Source organism: Aquarana catesbeiana, linkage group LG09 (assembly GCF_042186555.1).
Source record: "Aquarana catesbeiana isolate 2022-GZ linkage group LG09, ASM4218655v1, whole genome shotgun sequence".
In the NCBI taxonomy this organism is placed as follows: Eukaryota; Metazoa; Chordata; class Amphibia; order Anura; family Ranidae; genus Aquarana; species Aquarana catesbeiana.
The window spans coordinates 215,073,580-215,092,384 of NC_133332.1; the positions used below are offsets into that span (position 1 = coordinate 215,073,580).

The following is an 18,805-nucleotide window of genomic DNA, read 5'->3' on the forward strand; positions in this document are numbered from 1 at the left end:
TCAGACAGCATGATGGACCAAACACTCTATTCGTTTTGAGCTGCCCAAAATACAAGCTGAACGTCAAAATTAGGCTTGCAACAGAGATGCCTGCCGTTTACACCGCTTGGCAGGTTCTGGGAGGTGTTTGGGTGACCTTACAGGGAAAGAAACCCAACTATTTTCATCATAAGGTCTGCAAAATGGCATGCTATGATATGTACAGGTGCATGTGCTGAACATATTAATATACTGTATATGCTTTAATGTACACATCTTTTGGCAGGCAAAATGTTAATTTGTACATTTATGTGTCTGGATGCAGTTTCTCACTAAAATAATAGAAAACACTTGTTAACACAATAAAAAATGAATATACGACAGATGTCAATGTTACATTCATTACCATTTCTTCATTTGACAGGTAAGAATAACAAGAGATTGAGGCAATAAATAAATATATTTTTCCTTAGGATAGGAGGTATATCAGATTGTTAAAAACATTTCATTAAATTGCATTTTTACACATGATACATCCTTAGTAACTCTGTGATGATTGTGGGATGATATCCTGGACAGTTGATGTGTGAATGTTGAAGGGCAAGTCCCAGCATTATCAAATAAGCAAAAGAAGCTAGTGAGGGGGAAAAAGGCATTTATCTGGTCAGAATTTAAAGGCTGTTCAGCCATTTCACACTATTCCCACACCCAACACTTTTTCCAGATGAAATGCATAAAATGCCAACTGTAGTAACAGAGGACTGCATTTCTAGGTATCCTTTATGACAGCACCCTTTACCCAACAGAGGGATCCTACTTATCTTATGTGGCAGTAAACTGGTATTTTTAAACATCCTGCCCTAAAATACCTTTTCAACATATCCTGAAGATTAACATTCATGTGTAAAATAAACCTCAGGACTAAGTTACAGGAAGCAATATACATGGAGGTTTCCCGGTAATAAAATACTGACATCTGAATTTATTCTTCTAACTTATACACCCTGACAACATTTATTTGAGAAGATTCCAAAAGAAACATAGCTCTTCCCAGCATTAAGTCATCTATACGAATTAAGATATTGTTAAAGAGGATTTTACACACTCATCTGAAGATAACACCTCCACCAACTTTGCACTCGGGCAGCAAAACACTGGGCAGTTGTGCGAAGGTTGGTGATTTCTGTAGATTAGGGGGTAGGGTAATCTTTTGGGTAAAGGCTGCTGTCAGGAAGGACAAACTGAAAACAATCCAAGTATCATTATTTACTGATGCTAGCAGCTGTGAAAGTTGTTTGCTTTAGAGAGCAAACAACTATGGTGGATGCTACAATACAATGTGGGTGGTCACATTAGCAAAGGCTTGCATGTGCAACTCATATTTGAGATTAATTCACATGCAATCAACATGTTTTTGTTGAAACATTTTTCAGTCATTACAAAACATTTGCCATTTCCACTCCTACCTTCACACTCAACATGTGGAATATGCACCATTGTTGGCATTTGGCAAGACTTTCCATGTAAGAAGAAGACCAAATGCAGCTCAAAGAAGACACCTTGGGGTCCATTTACTAAAACTTGAGTGTGCAAAATCTGTTACAGCTCTGCATAGAAAACAATCAGCTTCCAGTTTTTTTTTGGTCAAAGCTTAATTGAACAAACTGAAGTTAGATTTACTACAATACACATCTGCACCAGATTTTGCACTCTGAAGTTTTAGTAAAGCAAGCCCTTTCAGTCCATGGTTGTGCCCTATATAGGGTCTGGTAGCAGTCACTAGAATTAGCATAGTAACTCAATCTTAGGAAATCTACCAGGCACTGGAGGGAGTATAGAGATTCAAAAGAAAAACTTGCAATAAAATGAAAACAAATGGGCTGCTCTTACAAAGCTCCTTCAGGCATGGCTATCAAGCTGAAGCTCTGGTTTCAATACAGTCACTGACTGCAAATAATTACGCAGAAGGTGAAGTGAAATTTCTTTCATGCTTCATTTAAATAGTGGAGGTGTCTGCTTCTCATTGCTCTGAGTGTTGTATTAAGAGAGCAGTGTATTGGTGGAACTCCCAGAAGGCAGTAGGATCCTAATGGCAATAGTCACCTATGCAGAGCAAGCATACAGATTTCACAAGACAAGATTTTCATGCTTGCATCAAAAAGACCCCCTCAGTAACAGCAGAAAAATAGTACCTTAGACATTGCAAATTTTGCGAGAGCATCATAAGACTGACCAAATTTTGGAAAACGGTCTTCTAGCGTGGTCCAACTGGCTGCCTCCAAAGCCAATGAAAGTTAAGAAACAGGGGGAGTAGCTTCATTAAGACTTGTCTGGTGGGGATTAACCAGATGTCTGAAAACCATGCATCAAGATGGACATGACCAAAGACTTGTTGTGCAAATTAAGAGATCACACGACAGTACCGCATCGCCAACATGTAAAATGAGCCACAGCTCACACCCATCACTGTATCCGTTAAAGTGCAAGTTCACCTGTTAGTATCATATTTGCTGTGCGTTTTTCATTTTTCAGCTACTTGGCATTACCCTTTCACTTTGCTTTTGCCTTCCCTCCCCTACTTTTGACAAATTACAGTTTGCAGTGCTGGATCTGCACAAACACCAAACTCCAAACAGCAGGAAACATAATCAGCCCTGGAATCACAAAACCCCAAAATGTAACCATCAGGCTGTGAAGCTCTGGACAGAAGCAGCACAGATAGGGAATCGCCCGATTTAAGGCCCCAACGACACTAGGAGTTTGCCCAGCTCTTCTAAATGCCTTTGTCTTAGCAGGAGAAAAGCGGTATCAAAATGCATCTTGGCACATTAAGTGCTTGGCTGTTCATTCATTTTATCGACCAGAATATGAATTTATTCTGGCCATCAAAATAAATGAGCACGCACGCGCTTGACGTGCCTAGCATTTAGGTGCATTGTCCATTTTTTTAGTGACAAAACACTCCTCTCCTGAACACGCTAGCTATTAGAGGTTTTTTTCTCTGCATGTAACATGGGACACATAGGCCAACATAGAAGGGTGTTTAGAGGCAGAAAAAGAAAATGTCAAACGCCCTTAAAAATGATATTTTTGATGCCCTGTGTGCATGGAACCCAATTCTTAATTTGCATCTCTAGGAAAAATAAAAGAATAACTAAAAACGAACACATTTCATCTTTGCAGTACATGCACAGTTCCCCCATGTTTTGTCTCCTTACAAATGCTGCAAGTATAAATAAATACAGTACATGTTGATCCAGCCAGAAATCTGGCAAGCTTCTAACTTCCTGTAGTGGGCCAACATTGCTACCTCTGCTGCACTAAAATTCAATGCAGTGTTAGCCCTGCCTACAGAACACCTCTCTTTATCTTCTTCTCCATAACACTTGGTTCAGCAAAGAAGATCTTAGGCAGTGCTGATAACATTGATATACTTAAAATTCAAGCCCCACCTAGAAGATTCAACAGCTATAAAGACCAAAGCATGTGTGTGTGTGTGTTTTTTTTTTTTTAAAGATAAAAAGGAAAGAAAAGTGAGTTAGGGCTCCCCTATGTAAGCCCCATCTCCTCTGCCACTTTAAGTGCTTAGTGAATTAAAGGCCGACATTCAAAAAATGGCTCATTGGGCAAAATATTCTATGCTGAAATAAATCTAGTCACTTTAAAGTTAATTTTGTATGTGATACATGAGTAGCTTTTAAGGCCCCCACTCACCCTGAAGGCAGCCCAGTTTTAATTGAACAAAGCTCTGACATGGTTTTGTATTGTTTGAGCATGTCCACTCCCTACTGCTCTTCCCCACATATAATATTATTGGCCCATCACTATGGTACAGTTGCTGGCCAATAGGAATAGGGAGATGGAAAAGGGGTGGGTGTGTGCAACCTTAACAGTACAGGAAGTAGGGAACAGTAGTGCGGGCAGCTCTAGGTGTAATTTATTCCTGAAAGCAGCTGTATTTCTGGTGATAAGTAATTCTATATGCAGTCCTGTTAGAGATCCTGTACAGCGTTTGTGATTTAAAGAACATCTTAGGGTGTTACATGCAAAAGATCCCTCCTCAGGAACAAAGGAGGATCAGGTCATCAGAGGACAACTTCCTACATGATTTGTACTGCCAGCCAGATTGCCAATTATAGCCCCTAGAAGAAATAGGAAATCAGGAATAGGTCACTTATTACAAGCAAGGTTTGAAATTGGAGTACTGCTAGCTAGAACAATAAGCCCAATATATGACCATCCCAAAAGTGCAAGTATGTCAGACTCAATAAAAGTAACAAAAAGTCTGGTTGGCTTATCCGGATATCTCACTGGTGTATTCATTTCCATAATTGAACTTTAGTAACCCCTCCAAATCAACAAATAAAGGCCAAAATGTACAAATTTGTTTGAAAATGTCTTCACAAAAATATGGCGCAGCAAGACAAATTGTAATAACTTCATACCAAAAAAATATTTTTAAAGAAAAGGCCATCACAACAAATCAACTGGTCCTATCTTTTAAAGGATGAATTTAAAAGTGAGCCTTTTTTCTTCAATTAAACATATGCAAGCAAAGCTTTGAAATATGTCTTTTAGGATCCATCATCTCATATTTCACCGGCAAGTGATACAGTAGATGAAATCTTCAAGCAAATGTAGGACCTATAGGAGGGATGGGAGTACTCAACACCGCCACTACTTAGAGGGGTTCCAAATGTAGTGGAATTTTATCTTTCCACCATGGGGGGGTTGTGTGTGTGTGTGTAATATATATATATATATATATATATATATATATATATATATATATATATATATATAAATATATATATATATATTACACACACAGAAAGTATGTTTGTGTCTTTTGCTTCTTGTAGTACAAAAAGGTGAACTTGCAATTTAACAGCCTCTTAGTCTAATCACAAAACAACAGCAATACGCTCACAAATCTAAGTGGTTTTTGTGATTAAAGAAAATTCACACTCACACTCTCCTGAGCTGAATAAATGACAGGGGCCAAGAATAATAATAAAAAAGTAATGCAATCATTAAGATTTTGGTATTCTTTCCCCAAGTCCCAGGACACGATGTAGCAAAGGCGATTCCTGCTGAAGTGACAGCGCCTCCTACGTGCGGTTTAAGGTCTGAAAAATTCTAGAAATTTGCAGCATGACGGGACCAGTTTCAGAGTCATTCATCCACTGCGTGCTGTTTAAAGGGTTTTCAAGCATGTCTTCAAATGCTGAAAAAGGAAAAAAAAAAAGAAAAAAAGAAGATAAAATTAGCAAATTTACGGTCAGCCGTTCAATAAACACAGTAGCACTATTAGATATTTGTGGGATGAACCAACATTCAAGCACGTTCATTAATCTAAAAGAAAGATTATAGTCTCGATTCAAAAGATGTGAGATATGCTTGTAACATTGTAAAACTGATGGATTAACAAGACCCACAGGTTTAATTATTACCATATTCATATTTCTGACACCATTCAAGTTCCTATAAATGTTAAAAGGGAAACTATAATATCTTTTGGGCCACAAATGTATCAGTTTCTTGGTTCTATAAACAATATGTTTCACTTAGGAATGCTGGAAGCTGATCTAGCTGGATACGTCCATCTGCTGGCAGGATAGAAGACAGCATGCAGTAAATATAGAACATTTAATTTTAGATTAGGGCCCCTTTTACACATCCATTGATGGATGAAAAATGGACAGCGATGCATTCCTATGGAAAAACAGATGACAACAGATGATCATTCATTTGCATCCATTTTAATCCGCTTCCGTCAACAACTTTTTTTTGAAGGGATGAAAGCCTTATTTTTCATCCGTCAAAGAAAATAGAATGGACAAAAAACAGATGTTAGCGGACGACATCTGCTTACATCTGATCCGCTGACATCCGTTTTAAACCCACTTTATACTAGCTGGTTGCCAAGGAGGGGATCTGGAAGCTCCCTTTAGATCCTGCCCCCCCATGAGAATGGGTATCTGGTACATCGTACCCCTACCCATTCACCCCAAGTCGTCTTCCTCGCCGCCGGTTAGCTGCAAAAAACAAAAAATCCGCTCTTCTCCTGAGGCTGTCTTCCTCCGTTGTGCTGTCTGAGATCTCTTATATAGCCATGGGGTGTGGCCAACCATTGCCATCACAAGGGGTGGACTGTCAGACAAAGGGGGACAACACAACGAAGGAAGACAGCCTCAGGAGAAGAGCGTCTTTTCGTTTTTAGCTGGTAACCGGCAGCGAAGAAGAAGACAGCAGCGTGGGAGAAGACAGCACCGGGAGAAGGTGGCTCAGAGGTATTATTTCTAATAAAAAGGACTTGTCAAAAACCGACTCTTTTTTTTACATTTCATTGCTTTTTGAGGTGAATGGATAGGGGTACGATATACCCAATACACATTCACATGGGGTGGGGGGGCCAGGATCTGGAGGCTAAAGACGGCTTCTAGATTCTGATAAGCCCTCCGCCCGCAGACCCCGCCAACCACTGGCCAGGGTTGTTGGGAAGAGGCCCTTGTCTCCATCAACACGGCATGCCCTCAACAAAGCACCCCCCCCATGTTAAGGGCATGCGGCCTGGTATGGTTCGGAGGGGGGGGGAGCACTTGTTGGTCCCCATTCCTTTCCTGACCTAGATTTTGAGGGGGACGCCACGCCATTCTTTTTTATTTGGCGTTGGGGGGTCCCCTCCGAATCCATACTAGACCCGAAGGGACTGGTATGGACCTGAGGGGTAACCCCACCCTGTTTTTTTAATGATTAGACAGCTGACGATTCATTGGTTGTTAAGGACGCAACGGCCGGCTTCCCGGCCCCCTCCTTAGCAACCAGCTAATATAGTGTTTGAAGTTCAGTTCAGTCACTTTTTTTGTTAAAAAACGGATGAATACTTGCTATTTTGACATAACTAAACTGATGAAATGAACATTGCGCCCCCTGCAGGCAGAAGGGCAGGATCATGTATATACACACACACACACACACGTGATCCTGTGCACAGCTGCCTCCCTGTAACAGTAAAAGCGCTATAGAGTGGTCAGCAAGTGGTTCAACCACAAAAAAAGTTGTAAACAGTGTTACCGAAATGACAAAACTCTGCTAAGCACTTTTTGAAAATCAAGCACACCTGTCAGTAATGGGAACTTTCTGAACTTGCTGTAGAGATAAAATTCAGGCAAGCTTCTTTATGACTTTCCAGCTACTTTGTGTTAGTAAGAAAATCATATAAAAAAAAAAAAAATGTAAAAAAAAAAATAAAAAGAGAGAAATTAAGAAAAAAAAGTTAAGTGTAACTGCCCCATCATGACCTGCAGTTTGCAGCAACAGACTGAAAAGGAGAGATTTAGAAGACCAAGGTAAATCTATTAAATCTGTTAAGTATTCTGGAAAGTAGTTTCATGTTTGTAATTGTATATAATCAAAGAGTTGTGGTTTGACATTGTATATATTCAAAAAGGTAAAGATTTCCGTTGTAACTTCAGGAAGGGCAGAGAGAGCCTCTAAAATCTGCTTCAGTTTAAACAAGGAACTCCAATAGGGCAAAGTTATTAGTGATGTTACTATTTAGGCCCTGGCACAGCAGGGCACTTGAGATCACAGCCAAGAATTGTACAGTACTATGATGAGAAATCCTGTGTAACTGAGCTCACAATAAGATTATCAGCAACACTAGATGTGCCAGATGAAGGAAAGACACGGGGGCTAGCAGCACAAACTCTAAGGCCCCTTTCATACTGCCGATTTTATGGATGCGATTTCAGGGAATGCCCGTGTAAACTTGGTCTATGGACCTCAACTCGCATCAGTCAGACCAAAGTAGTACATGGACTACTTTGAATTTGCAAGGATATGAATGGTAACTGGAAATTATGGGATATAACTTGTCATGCGACTTTGCAGTCCCAAGTCGCAGGAAAAGTCGTACAAGTGTGAAAGGGGCCTTATCCTTATTTAATGATGGCAAAGGACTATGGGAAAATTTAAAGAAGTCTAATTAAAAGTAAAATTAGTAGCTGCCAGTGGTGTCGCTAGGGGGTGGCTTTTGGGGCTAAAGCCCCGAATCTGGGGCCCATAGCCCCGAGTCTCTGCAGGGGTCCCCAAGGGGAGGGGAGGTTCTCTGGGGACCCTGATGTAAGTGGGGGGCCCTCTGGGGATATATACACACACGTATATTACTGTATATACATGTGTATGCCCGCCCAAGTGCATGACTTTCTTTACTACGCTGCTATGGGCTCTAGCCTCAGATCTTTTGTAGACCTAGCAACGCCCCTGGTAGCTGCTAAAATTGCTATATACAGCAAAATAACAGTTTTTTCTTCTCTCCTCATCTGTAATTAGACGGTAGCCAATGTGCAGTCTAATACCAAACATCCTCTCACCCCTGACATCACAGCATACATATAGCATATTGTGGAGCTTCTAAATTTAGCTTGTTCAATTAAGCTTTGAGAAAAAAAAACCTGGAAGCCAGTGTTGCCAACCGTCAGTATTTTTGCTGGCAGCCAGTAAAAACAGGCACTTTTCTCCTGCCAGTAAATGCCAGGGATAGGAAAAGGTTGCCAGTAAAAAAATATGGCTGTGATGCTGGACCTGGAACTGTGCATGCTGCCTGAGACCACCCGAGTGCTTGCTACAGTGTGTTTTGGCTGCAGGGCCCAAGTCTGAGCTCCTTGTGTGATGTCATAGTGACAGGGAGCCAAACGGAGCCTCATGTGCAGGTCTGCAGGATGGGAGAAAGGCAAGCCAGGAGCAACTGTCAGTGCTGTTTGGACTTGAGTGGACTGAAGGGACCACCTAACAGAGAGAGACTGTCACTGTGACTCAGGAGGAGACGTGTCGTGTCAGTGAATTGTCATCATCATCTGTGCTGCTGCACACTGCGGTCAGTGTCACTGTGAGAGTCAATTTCATGTGTGTGTGAGTGCCTGCCCATTCTAATTTCTTGCCCTCCGGAGTCCTGTCCCTGAGCTACTTACTTACAATATAAAAAATAAAAAATGTTTTTGCCTCATTATCTGCCTTAAATCACATTTATACTGTACAATACTGAAATTTGCACTTAAAACTGCAAGTTTTGTAACTTCTGGAAATGCCAGTAAAAACGTGTCTGTGCCAGTAAAATTTGGGTGTCGCGTGTCAGTAAATTTAAAATCGGGTAGGTTGGCAACACTGCTGGAAGCTGATTGGTTTCAATGCAGAACTGCACCAGATTTTCTCCAGTTTTAGTAAATCAACCCCCTTCTGTCAATGTATGGGGCAGGCAGATGTAAACATTATATATGTAAGCTGTACTTCCTGTTTAGATATGTCTGTGTGGCTATTCAATCTAATTTCAGCATCTCACAGAAGGCAAGCAGGTCTTTGTCTAATCTACCAACCTATATATATGAAATATAATTATTTATTAATAATAATAATAATAATATTATTATTATTATTATTATTATTATTATTAATTTAAAAAGTCTGAAACCCATCTCAAAAATTACTCTCAGGAGGATATTAAAATAATGCATGATGTAACTGAAAATACACTCTAGTTTTCATTTAAAAGCAGAAAAGTACTTTATATCTGAGCAGAGCAAAAAAGACAGTTAAACCCATAATGCCATTGTAAAGCTCCTTCACACCCATACAGGAGACTGAAATCATCCAGCTTGACAACAATCCTTCAAACTCTGAGGTTTCCATTTACTGGAACAAAACCTGCTCACTGCAGTTCCAACAACACATACAATAACTGTCAATAATAGAACGGCTTCACTGTGGCATGGTGCCATATTCACCACTCTTGGACAGGGCAGGCTGCAGCACAGCTTTGGGAGGGACTCCAAAGGACACCTACCTAGCAAGGTCTTAGGGTTGGTTAGGCCTAGTTGTACAACAGGGTTGTCTAGGATGGCTTGGAATAAAGGACTATCAGTGTCAATCCCCTTGTCCAGCTCCTCTGGGGATGGTTTCCGGTCTCCCAGCAGCCACTCGCACTGCAGAAACAAATGTGAATGACTACATTGTTCTAGGGACCGATGAGAGAAAGAATAAGTAAAAGCAGAGATAAAAAGGGAGAGGGAGAAGGAGAGAAATGAGGGGCAGTTAAAAAAAAAAAAAAAAAAAAAAGAAGAAGAAGAAGAATTGGGGGAAAGGATGAAAAATAAATAAATAAAAAAAAGTGAGGAGAAATAAGGGAACCTGGCAATGAAAAAAGGAATACAAAAAATGCAATAAAAAGTAATGAAAATGGAAAAGTGATGAAAGTGGAGGTCAGCAAAATAGAACAGAAGGGCAGAAAAAGATCTTAAGATATCAAAACTACTACCCACAGCTGCATCCTGCTGATTGTTGTTCACACGTAGTGCGTCAATCACTTCTTTCTCATCAAAGCCCATCTCCATCAGAGCAATGACAGCCTAAGAGGATGAGAAGCAATGACACTAAAGCAAAACATATACTGTACAATGACAAGGGCTACACACATTCCATCCCTCGCCTTTGTGCATTACCCTGTAGCCCACAGCAATATAAACGCAAATCATTCCATGTGACACAAGCCCTATTCTATTGCTGGGGATAGACTTGATTAAAATTGGCTTTTTTACAGTTTATGGGGGAATGCACCACACTGCCCTCTTCTAACAGATGTGCTTTATTGGCTTCAGTACCTTTTGGACTAGTAGCTGGTTATCCCTTACAAAATGTTCACATTTCAGCTGTGGGCCTACTGATTTGATATGAACAGTGCCATTATTGATACAAAAGCAAGATGTATATTTTTTGGGGGACAAACATGGCTCCCCTTTGGTGGAATTCCCCTTCAAAATCTATTTTATGCTCCCGTTCTGTTCAGTTACTGCAGATACAAGCTACAGAACTTAACCTGTTTATCATAACCCAAAAATTACATTCCTGGTACAAAGAATATTAAATTTACTTACATAATTATTTTTAAAGTGTGTTTGTTTTTAAATGCAAACAAAAATCACCTGCCAAAAAAAAAAAAAAAAAGAGAGCGAAGATGGGAAGGAGGAGTTGATTATGGAACACTAGGAGATAATTTGGCTAGGTTCACACTACTGCGGATTCTGCGTGCTGCGTTTGCACAGGCACAGCAGTACTTTCATTTGATTGGGCTGTTGTACCTGCTTGAAACCATAAAAAAAGACCCCTGACCCCTTTTCCAAAAAGAACCCGCAAAGCAGCTGCACGAAACTGCCTGATAGTATGGCACCGTGCATTTTTGAGAACCCACAAATGTGCTGCGTTTCAGGCGTGTGGGGCTGCCATTAAAGATTAATGGCACTCCCACATGTCCGCTAAAGAGTGGCGTGCTTTGGCTGCGGGTACCTGCGAGTGCAGGAATGTGTACAATAGCGTGAGAACCTAGCCTTAAAAATAATTAGAAAGCATCTTTATTCACAAGCATGTACTCTGGCACTCTGCGATAACAGCTGGAACATTTTAACTTAGCAATAAATTATTGCAAATTTAAATTTATTTGCTTAAAATATTTTCTCACTGAACAACTAGTTAACACACCCGAGGATCAGGCCGAAATTCTCTTTTCCTTCGAATCTTTTTAAAGATTTCTGTGAGTTCGTCTGTCGGCTCCTCTGCTGTGGCTCCTAAGCTGGTTCTGGGATCAGCAGAGGCCGAATCTCCCACTGCTTCGGGTATGTTCTCATTTGGGAGAGGAGCATCTGCTGCTGGATCATCTGCGTGCTCGATCAACCACTCCATGGCCTGAGTCACTGACATGCTGAAACAATAACAGAAAAAAAACAATCCGAAAAATGATAGAGGGAATGAAATGGAGTCCAAGTGGTATTGACAGACAGATACAACAATGGAGCAGCAAGAACCAAAGTCTCCAAAAAAATAAATAAAAAAATTGAGTAGTCAATCTAGACATAGAATCATCATACAATGCCCATGAACATTCAGAACACTTTAAACAGAAACCCGCAGTACAGTACATGCATTACAAGTGTTTAAGCCAACACCACTAACCTCTTCTCCTGAAAATGCCATTTACCTGGCTGTCAGGGTAAACCAAATGTTTTAGAGTTTTTCTAAATCAATGATTCGTAACAAGTAAGCAGATTAAAGTGGATTGTAAAATTATTTTTTTTTTAAATTGAACAAACAGGTTTATACTTACCTGCTTTGTGCAATGGAGTTGCACAGAGTGGCCCCGAACCTCCTTTTGTCCTGCCAATGCTCCTGGCTCCTTCTCTCTAGCGAGTGTCTACACAGAAAGCCGCTCTCTTTGGGGAACGTGCCACTGGCTTTGATTGACAGCAGCAGGAGCCATTGGCCAGGGAGAGAAGAGCTGCAGAAGTGCACCGTGCTGGATCGAATGAGAGCTCAAGTGTAAGGGGCGGGTGACTGGGGATACTGATGCCTAAACATTTTTTTACCTTAAAGGGATACTAAAGTCTTTTTTTTTTCCATTAAAAATAACAAACATTTTATACTTACCTGCTGTGTGTAGTGGTTTTGCACAGAGCAGCCCAGATCCTCCACTTATCAGGTCCCTCTTAGGTGCTCCTGGCCCCTCACTCCTGTCTAATGCCCCCACAGCAAGCAGCTTGCTATGGGGGTACCCGAGCCAAGGCTCCCTGTGTCCAGTTAGACATGGAGCCACAGTTCGGCCCTGCCCCACTCTCTTCTGATTGGCTGACTTTGACAAAGTGTGTCTCAGCCAATCAGGAGGGAGAGTCCCATACAGCCCGAGACACTCGTGCACATCGCTGGATAGAGATGGGGCTCAGGTAAGTATTAGGGTGGCTAAGGGGGCTGCTGCACACAGAAGGCTTTTTATCTTATTGCATAGAATGCATTGAGTTTAAAAACCCTCTGCATTTACAACCCACTTTAATGTAAGAAATGTATTAAAGCGGAGTTCCGCCCATTTCTTCAAGTTCCTTGAAAGACAAAGCCCACCCGTAGAACAGTCTGTAATGGTAATTATTATTTTTTTTTCTAAATACCTTGTTTTTCTTTATATATTCTGCACTTCCGGGCTTGGCCGCCTAGGCGATGTCGTCATTAGCCATTTGCTAGGACTCCTGGGATGTCTACGTCATCTATCCCAGGAGTCTTTGAACCGCACTTGAATTCCGTCTTGATTGACAGGTTGCCATAGCAATGGGGCGGGAACTTCCGCCGCTGCTGTCGTTGTTATGGCAACCTGTAAACAACAGTGTGCCACGCTGCATCTTTACTGCGCAGGCACGAGATCGGGACGTGCATGCTGGGTAGCCAGCTACACGGAGTCCCGGAAGCAAGTAGGAGCAGGCTTCAGATGCCCACACTTATAATGACCGCTGCCTTATCTGCCGGGATCCTGTGAGAAATATCATAATTGTAAGTAAGAAGAAGGAATACACGTATACCAGTATCTTATTTATAGTGTGCAAAAAAAAAAAAAAGAGAATAATGGGGGTGCTTTTTGGAGAAAACTGACAAGGAGACTGGAGCTCCGCTTTAAGGTAAAAATGTTCAGGCTTTAGAACAACTTTAAGATCTGACAGATTTTCCTGACCTGAAAGGTTTCAAGACACTGCCTCAAAGCACTGAATCCTGAGACAGCCAGGCAACTAGCATTTTCATAAGGAGATCAGCAATTGTAACCTCAGTATTTCTCACATAAGAACAGCAAAAATGTTTCAGTACAGTGCAGCAATTCATCTGGTGGAGATAAGCAAAATCTCAGACAAACCATCTTTTTTTATTTTTTTTAATAAGTGCACCAAGACCAAAAAGAGTATGCTATTCAATACAACAGGGATGAAATACACCAGTATATGGTGACCCAAAGTGGGTATATACAGTACTCTCTTGTTGAGACAGTAAACACCTTAAAGGGGTTGTAAACCCTCATGGTTTTTCACCTTAATGCATTCTTAGTGCTGCAGCCCCCATGACCCGTTTTACTTACCTGACCCCGATCCTTCTCTTGGCCGCGAACTAGACATGTGCAATTAGTTTCGTTCCGAATTCGTTTAACGAATTTCAACAAATTCGTTAATTCGGAAATATCCGAATTAACGAAAACCCGTTTAACGAATTTTTCCGAATATTCGAAAAATTTGTAAATTCGTACATTCGTAAATGCGTGCATTTGTAAATGCGTACATTCGTAAATTTGTAAACTCGGAAATCTGAAATAATTAACTAATAATAACTATTACTAACTATTAAATTATAGGTATTGCAAATTCCTTTCAAATTTGGCTGTTAGTGAACGTAACACATACAAATTTATCCGAAGTTACGAATTATCCGAAATAACGAATGCTGTATCCAAACGAATGGAACGTAATGAATAATAATAAATAATAATAAAAACTTTTTATTATTATTTATTATTAATTTGTTCCATTCATATACGAATGTGAGAACGTACGAATTTACGAATTGTGATCATAACGAATGACCCGAAAAACTTAAAAAAAAAAAAAACTAAACAAATGAAACGAAAATGAACAAATTTTTTGGCAGTGCACATGTCTACCGGGAACGAGCATACCAGCTTTAGCTGGTGTCTTGTGCCCTGATTGGATAGATTGATAGCAGTGCAGCCATTGGCTCCCGCTGCTGTCGATCAAATCTAAAGACGTGGGCGCCGGGCCGAGTCCTGCATTCTGTGTGAATGGACACAGAAGCAGGACTCGGGAGCACACCCGCACGGGTGTCCACCCAAGGAGAGCCTTCTCCAATGTGGGCTTTCGATGCGGGGAGGAGCCACCAGCGCCGCCGGGGGATCTCAGAAGAGGAGGATTGGGGCCACTCTGTGCAAAACTAACTGCATAATGGAGGTAAGTATGGCATGTTTGTTATAAAAAAAAATAAAAAATAAAAAAAAAGAAACACACAAGGGTTTACAACCCTTTTAAGATTTGATATAACTACTCAAACTGATTGCTTATCTTCTGCCATATCAGAACTCGGACATCTGCAGATTCACTGGAAGGAAAGGGCCCAGTACAGTTTGCCATCCTGGTTTCAGGTTTCATTAGTTGCTCAGAGTATCTGCTGATATTACAGTATTGGCTTCTGGAATGTAGCAAAATGTATGTGCTGTGATAAGAAGCATTATTACAAACTCAGAAGTACCTACTGATTTAACCGGAGGGCCTTCACCGCTCTGCTCTCGGGAAACCCCATCTCTGTCAGCTGCCTTAGTGCGATCTCATCCACTCGATCCTCCTCATCTTCATCTAACATGGCTGCAAGGGATGAATAGAGGATTTTAAAGTACTATGTCTTCGCACACATACACACACATACTATTTTACCTGTCAAAACACCTGTAAATGAATCCAAGTACTCTTCCACGCATTCCTTCTGTGTTATATGGCAGTGTATCATGGAAATGATAAAAGCACTTTTCAGAGCATGTAAATGTACCTTTTTATTTATTATTTTATTACAGGCACTTATATAGCACTGTCAATTTAGGCAGCGCTTTATAAATACACTCACCGGCCACTTTATTAGGTACACCTGTTCAATTGCTTGGTAACAAAAAATAGGATTTTTAAAACAGCTTACCTGTAAAATCCTTTTCTTGGAGTACATCATAGGACACAGAGCCTCAAGTAATTACTTGGTGGGTTATGGGCCTACCTTCAGGTGTTGACACTGGTATAACCAATACAGGAAGTGGACTCCCCTATATAACCCCTCCTCCTTCCAGGAGTCCTCAGTTTTTGTAGCCAAGCAATATAAGCAATATACTCTCAGCCCATAAAATAGAGGGGCGGGAGCTCTGTGTCCTATGATGTACTCCAAAAAAAGGATTTTACAGGTAAGCCGTTTTAAAAATCCTATTTTCTTTATCGTACATCATAGGACACAGAGCTTCAAGTAATTACATGGTGGAATGTCCCATAACAATGCTACTTGAGGGGAGGGAGACACAACCCGTAGGAATTGAGGAATTATACTGCTGCCTGCAGCACACTGTGCCCGAAGGCGATAAATATATGCACTGAAGACCAAGTCGCGGCCTTGCAGATCTGAGACATGGAGGCCTGGTGACGCACTGCCCAAGAAGCACCAACCGCTCTGGTAGAGTGCGCCTTAACTTGAAAAGGGGGAATCTTTCCCTTTAAATCATCAGTTTGAATTATAACCTGCCAAATCCATTTAGGCACAGTGGATTTGGACGCTGCCTGTCCTTTTTTAGGACCCTCTGGCAGAAAAAATAAGACATCAGTCTTACGAACCTGAGCAGTTTTCTTTAAATAGATCTTCACTGCTCTCACCACATCAAGACAATGTAGTGACTTTTCTTCTTTGGAACATGGTTTTGGAAAAAACTATGGCTGGACAATATCTTCATTCAGATGAAAGCCTGAAACCACTTTTGGCAAAAAGCCTGGACGAGGGCGTAACACCACTCTGTCCTCATGAATAACCAACATGGTTTTGGAAAAAAACGGCAGGACAATATCTTGGTTCAGGTGGAAACCTGAGACCACTTTTAGTAAAAAACCTGGATGAGGGCCCAACACCACTCTGTTCTCATGAATAACCAAATATGGCTCTTTACAGGAAAGATCAGCCAATTCTGAAACCCTCCTTGCTGAGGATATAGCAACCAAAAATATCAGCTTCCTAGTCAGAAGGACTAAGGCAACATGCTGTAATGGTTCGAATGGCAGTTTTTGTAACACTGACAAAACTAAATTCAAGTCCCAAGGGCTTAAGGGTGATTTAACTGGTCGGATTAATCCACATCACTCCTCGCATGAAACCCCGGACTAAAGAATGCGTAGCAAGTGGTCTTTGAAATAAAACTGGTAAGGCTGAGACTTGGCCCTTAATAGTACTCAGGGCCAACTTCATCTCTACGCCTACTTGTAGAAAGGCAAGAATTCTGCCTATAATATATCTCCGAGGGTGCCAACCCTTGGATTCACACCAGGAAACATAAGCTTTCCAGACTCTATAATATATAGTTCTAGAAGCTGGCTTCCTAGCATTAATAGAAATAACTGCCCTGAAAAGCCTACATTTCTTCAGAATGTGGGTCTCAATAGCCAGGCCTTTAAATTTAGCATTCGTAAAGTAGGATGGAATATCGGCCCCTGTGAGAGCAGGTCTGGCCTTCGTGGAAGGGACCACAGACCTTCCACTGCCATCTTTACGACCTCTGCATGCCATGGCCTTCTAGGCCATGCTGGTGCTGCCAGAATTACCGGTTTTCTTTCCAGCTTGATCCTGAAAAGAAGTCGAGGCAGCAACTGAATAGGGGGAAATGCATAGATCAGTAAAAGCTGATCCCGCAGTATCTCCAACGCATCTGTTGTGCTTGCGAATGGATCCTTTGTTGTGGAAACAAAGTTGACTAACTTTATGTTGCACTGGATGCTAGAAGATCTACACTTGGAGTCTCCCATCCTTGACAAACAGCCCGAGACATGTCGGGGTGAATAGACCATTCCCCTGGGAATAATCTGCTGGCGGCACCTGTAGTGCGCATGCCAATTCTCTATTCCCGGAATGAAGACTGCCGATGGGCATGGAATATTTCTCTTTCTGCCCAAGTTAGAATATAGTTCACTTCTCTCTGCACTGAGAGATTCTTGGTGCCCCTTTTGGTGATTGATATAGGCTTTTAGAGCCAGACGCCCTGCCCGAATCTCTAGGATGTTGATGGGCAAGCCTCTTTCGGTTCTTGAACACTGTCCTTGACAGTTGTCTTCTCTGTCATTTCCAGATAAGCGGTCTGAAGGATTTACCCTTTAGGACATTCTTTAGTAACCACCAATTGAGGCTTTGGGACACCCTTGGGGACAGCCGCATTGGCAAGTCCAAAGCTTGGATCGTTTTGTTCCAAGCAAATAGAATACTGTTTTGCAACAGTCTCGAATGGAACTGGGCAAAGGGAACGGCTTCGAATGAAGCCACCATCCTTTCTAACAACCTCATGCAAAGGCGAATGGAGGGACCTCCTTTTGACCTGACCATCCGCACCAACTCTTTAATGGAGTTGTGTTTTTTTTTTTTTTTCCTCTTCTTCTTCTTCTGGGCTGTATCTATGATCAGACCCAAATACTGCAGTCCATTTTAGCAATTTTAATGGAGACCTTACTAGGTTGAGAACGCAACCCAGACCTTTCCAGGTAATTGTTGTAATGCGTACACCTACTCCGAACAGCGATTGGTCTTTTAGCAATAGATCGTCTAGGTATGCCAAGACTGTTTAAGACCTGTGCCTTTGACCTGGCTACAGGTGGGGCTAGCACTTTTGTGAACACTCGAGGTGCTGTAGCTAGCCCGAAGAGCAAGGCTATAAACTGAAATGCTGCTGTTCTACTTTGAACCGCAGAAACCTTTGGTGAGCGGGAAATATATGGACATGCAGATATGCATCCCTGATGCCGATAGGCGCCTGAAGTTTTCCTCCTTGCAGGATAGAAACTACTGACTTGATCGACTCCATAGAAAGGAGCGGATCTTCAGGAACTGATTTAGATTCTTTTAGATCTAGAATGGATCTGTTGAATTTCTGCGTGGCTCTGTACATGTACAGGAAATGCATGAAAAAGGCAGTGAAGGTTCCAAGGAACCTAAGAAAAAACAGATCAGCTGACTCTACTAGAGGTAGCTTGAAAGAGGCACAAATCATCTCTATAAGAGGTTTGTACCAGCAATTTCTCAGATTGCGAGGCTGAAAAAAAGTTCAACTCTAGTTGTCTCCTCTGCAGAGGAGTACTCGGTTTGCCTGTCTTCCCGATTACCTGAGGGTAATCCTTCATCCTCTACCCACTGTTCCTTTGATAAGGGATCTAAGGTGGGGGAGGGGGATCTAACACGC

The 18,805-nt window shown here is 41.5% G+C and overlaps 1 protein-coding gene across 1 annotated transcript in view; it reads right to left on the minus strand.

Annotated features, from left to right (window-relative positions):
• Positions 1-364: 364 nt before the first annotated feature.
• The window catches only part of UBAC1 (UBA domain containing 1), a 63,141-nt gene continuing 44,700 nt past the window's right edge, over positions 365-18,805 (minus strand). Inside the window, exons 6-10 of the mRNA XM_073599692.1 lie at positions 15,098-15,206; positions 11,512-11,731; positions 10,299-10,385; positions 9,824-9,962; positions 365-5,206 (exon numbers count right to left, since the gene is read on the minus strand). Coding sequence (XP_073455793.1) covers positions 5,091-5,206; positions 9,824-9,962; positions 10,299-10,385; positions 11,512-11,731; positions 15,098-15,206 — 671 coding nt within the window. The 3' untranslated portion in view covers positions 365-5,090. The remainder of the gene's footprint in view (positions 5,207-9,823; positions 9,963-10,298; positions 10,386-11,511; positions 11,732-15,097; positions 15,207-18,805) is intronic.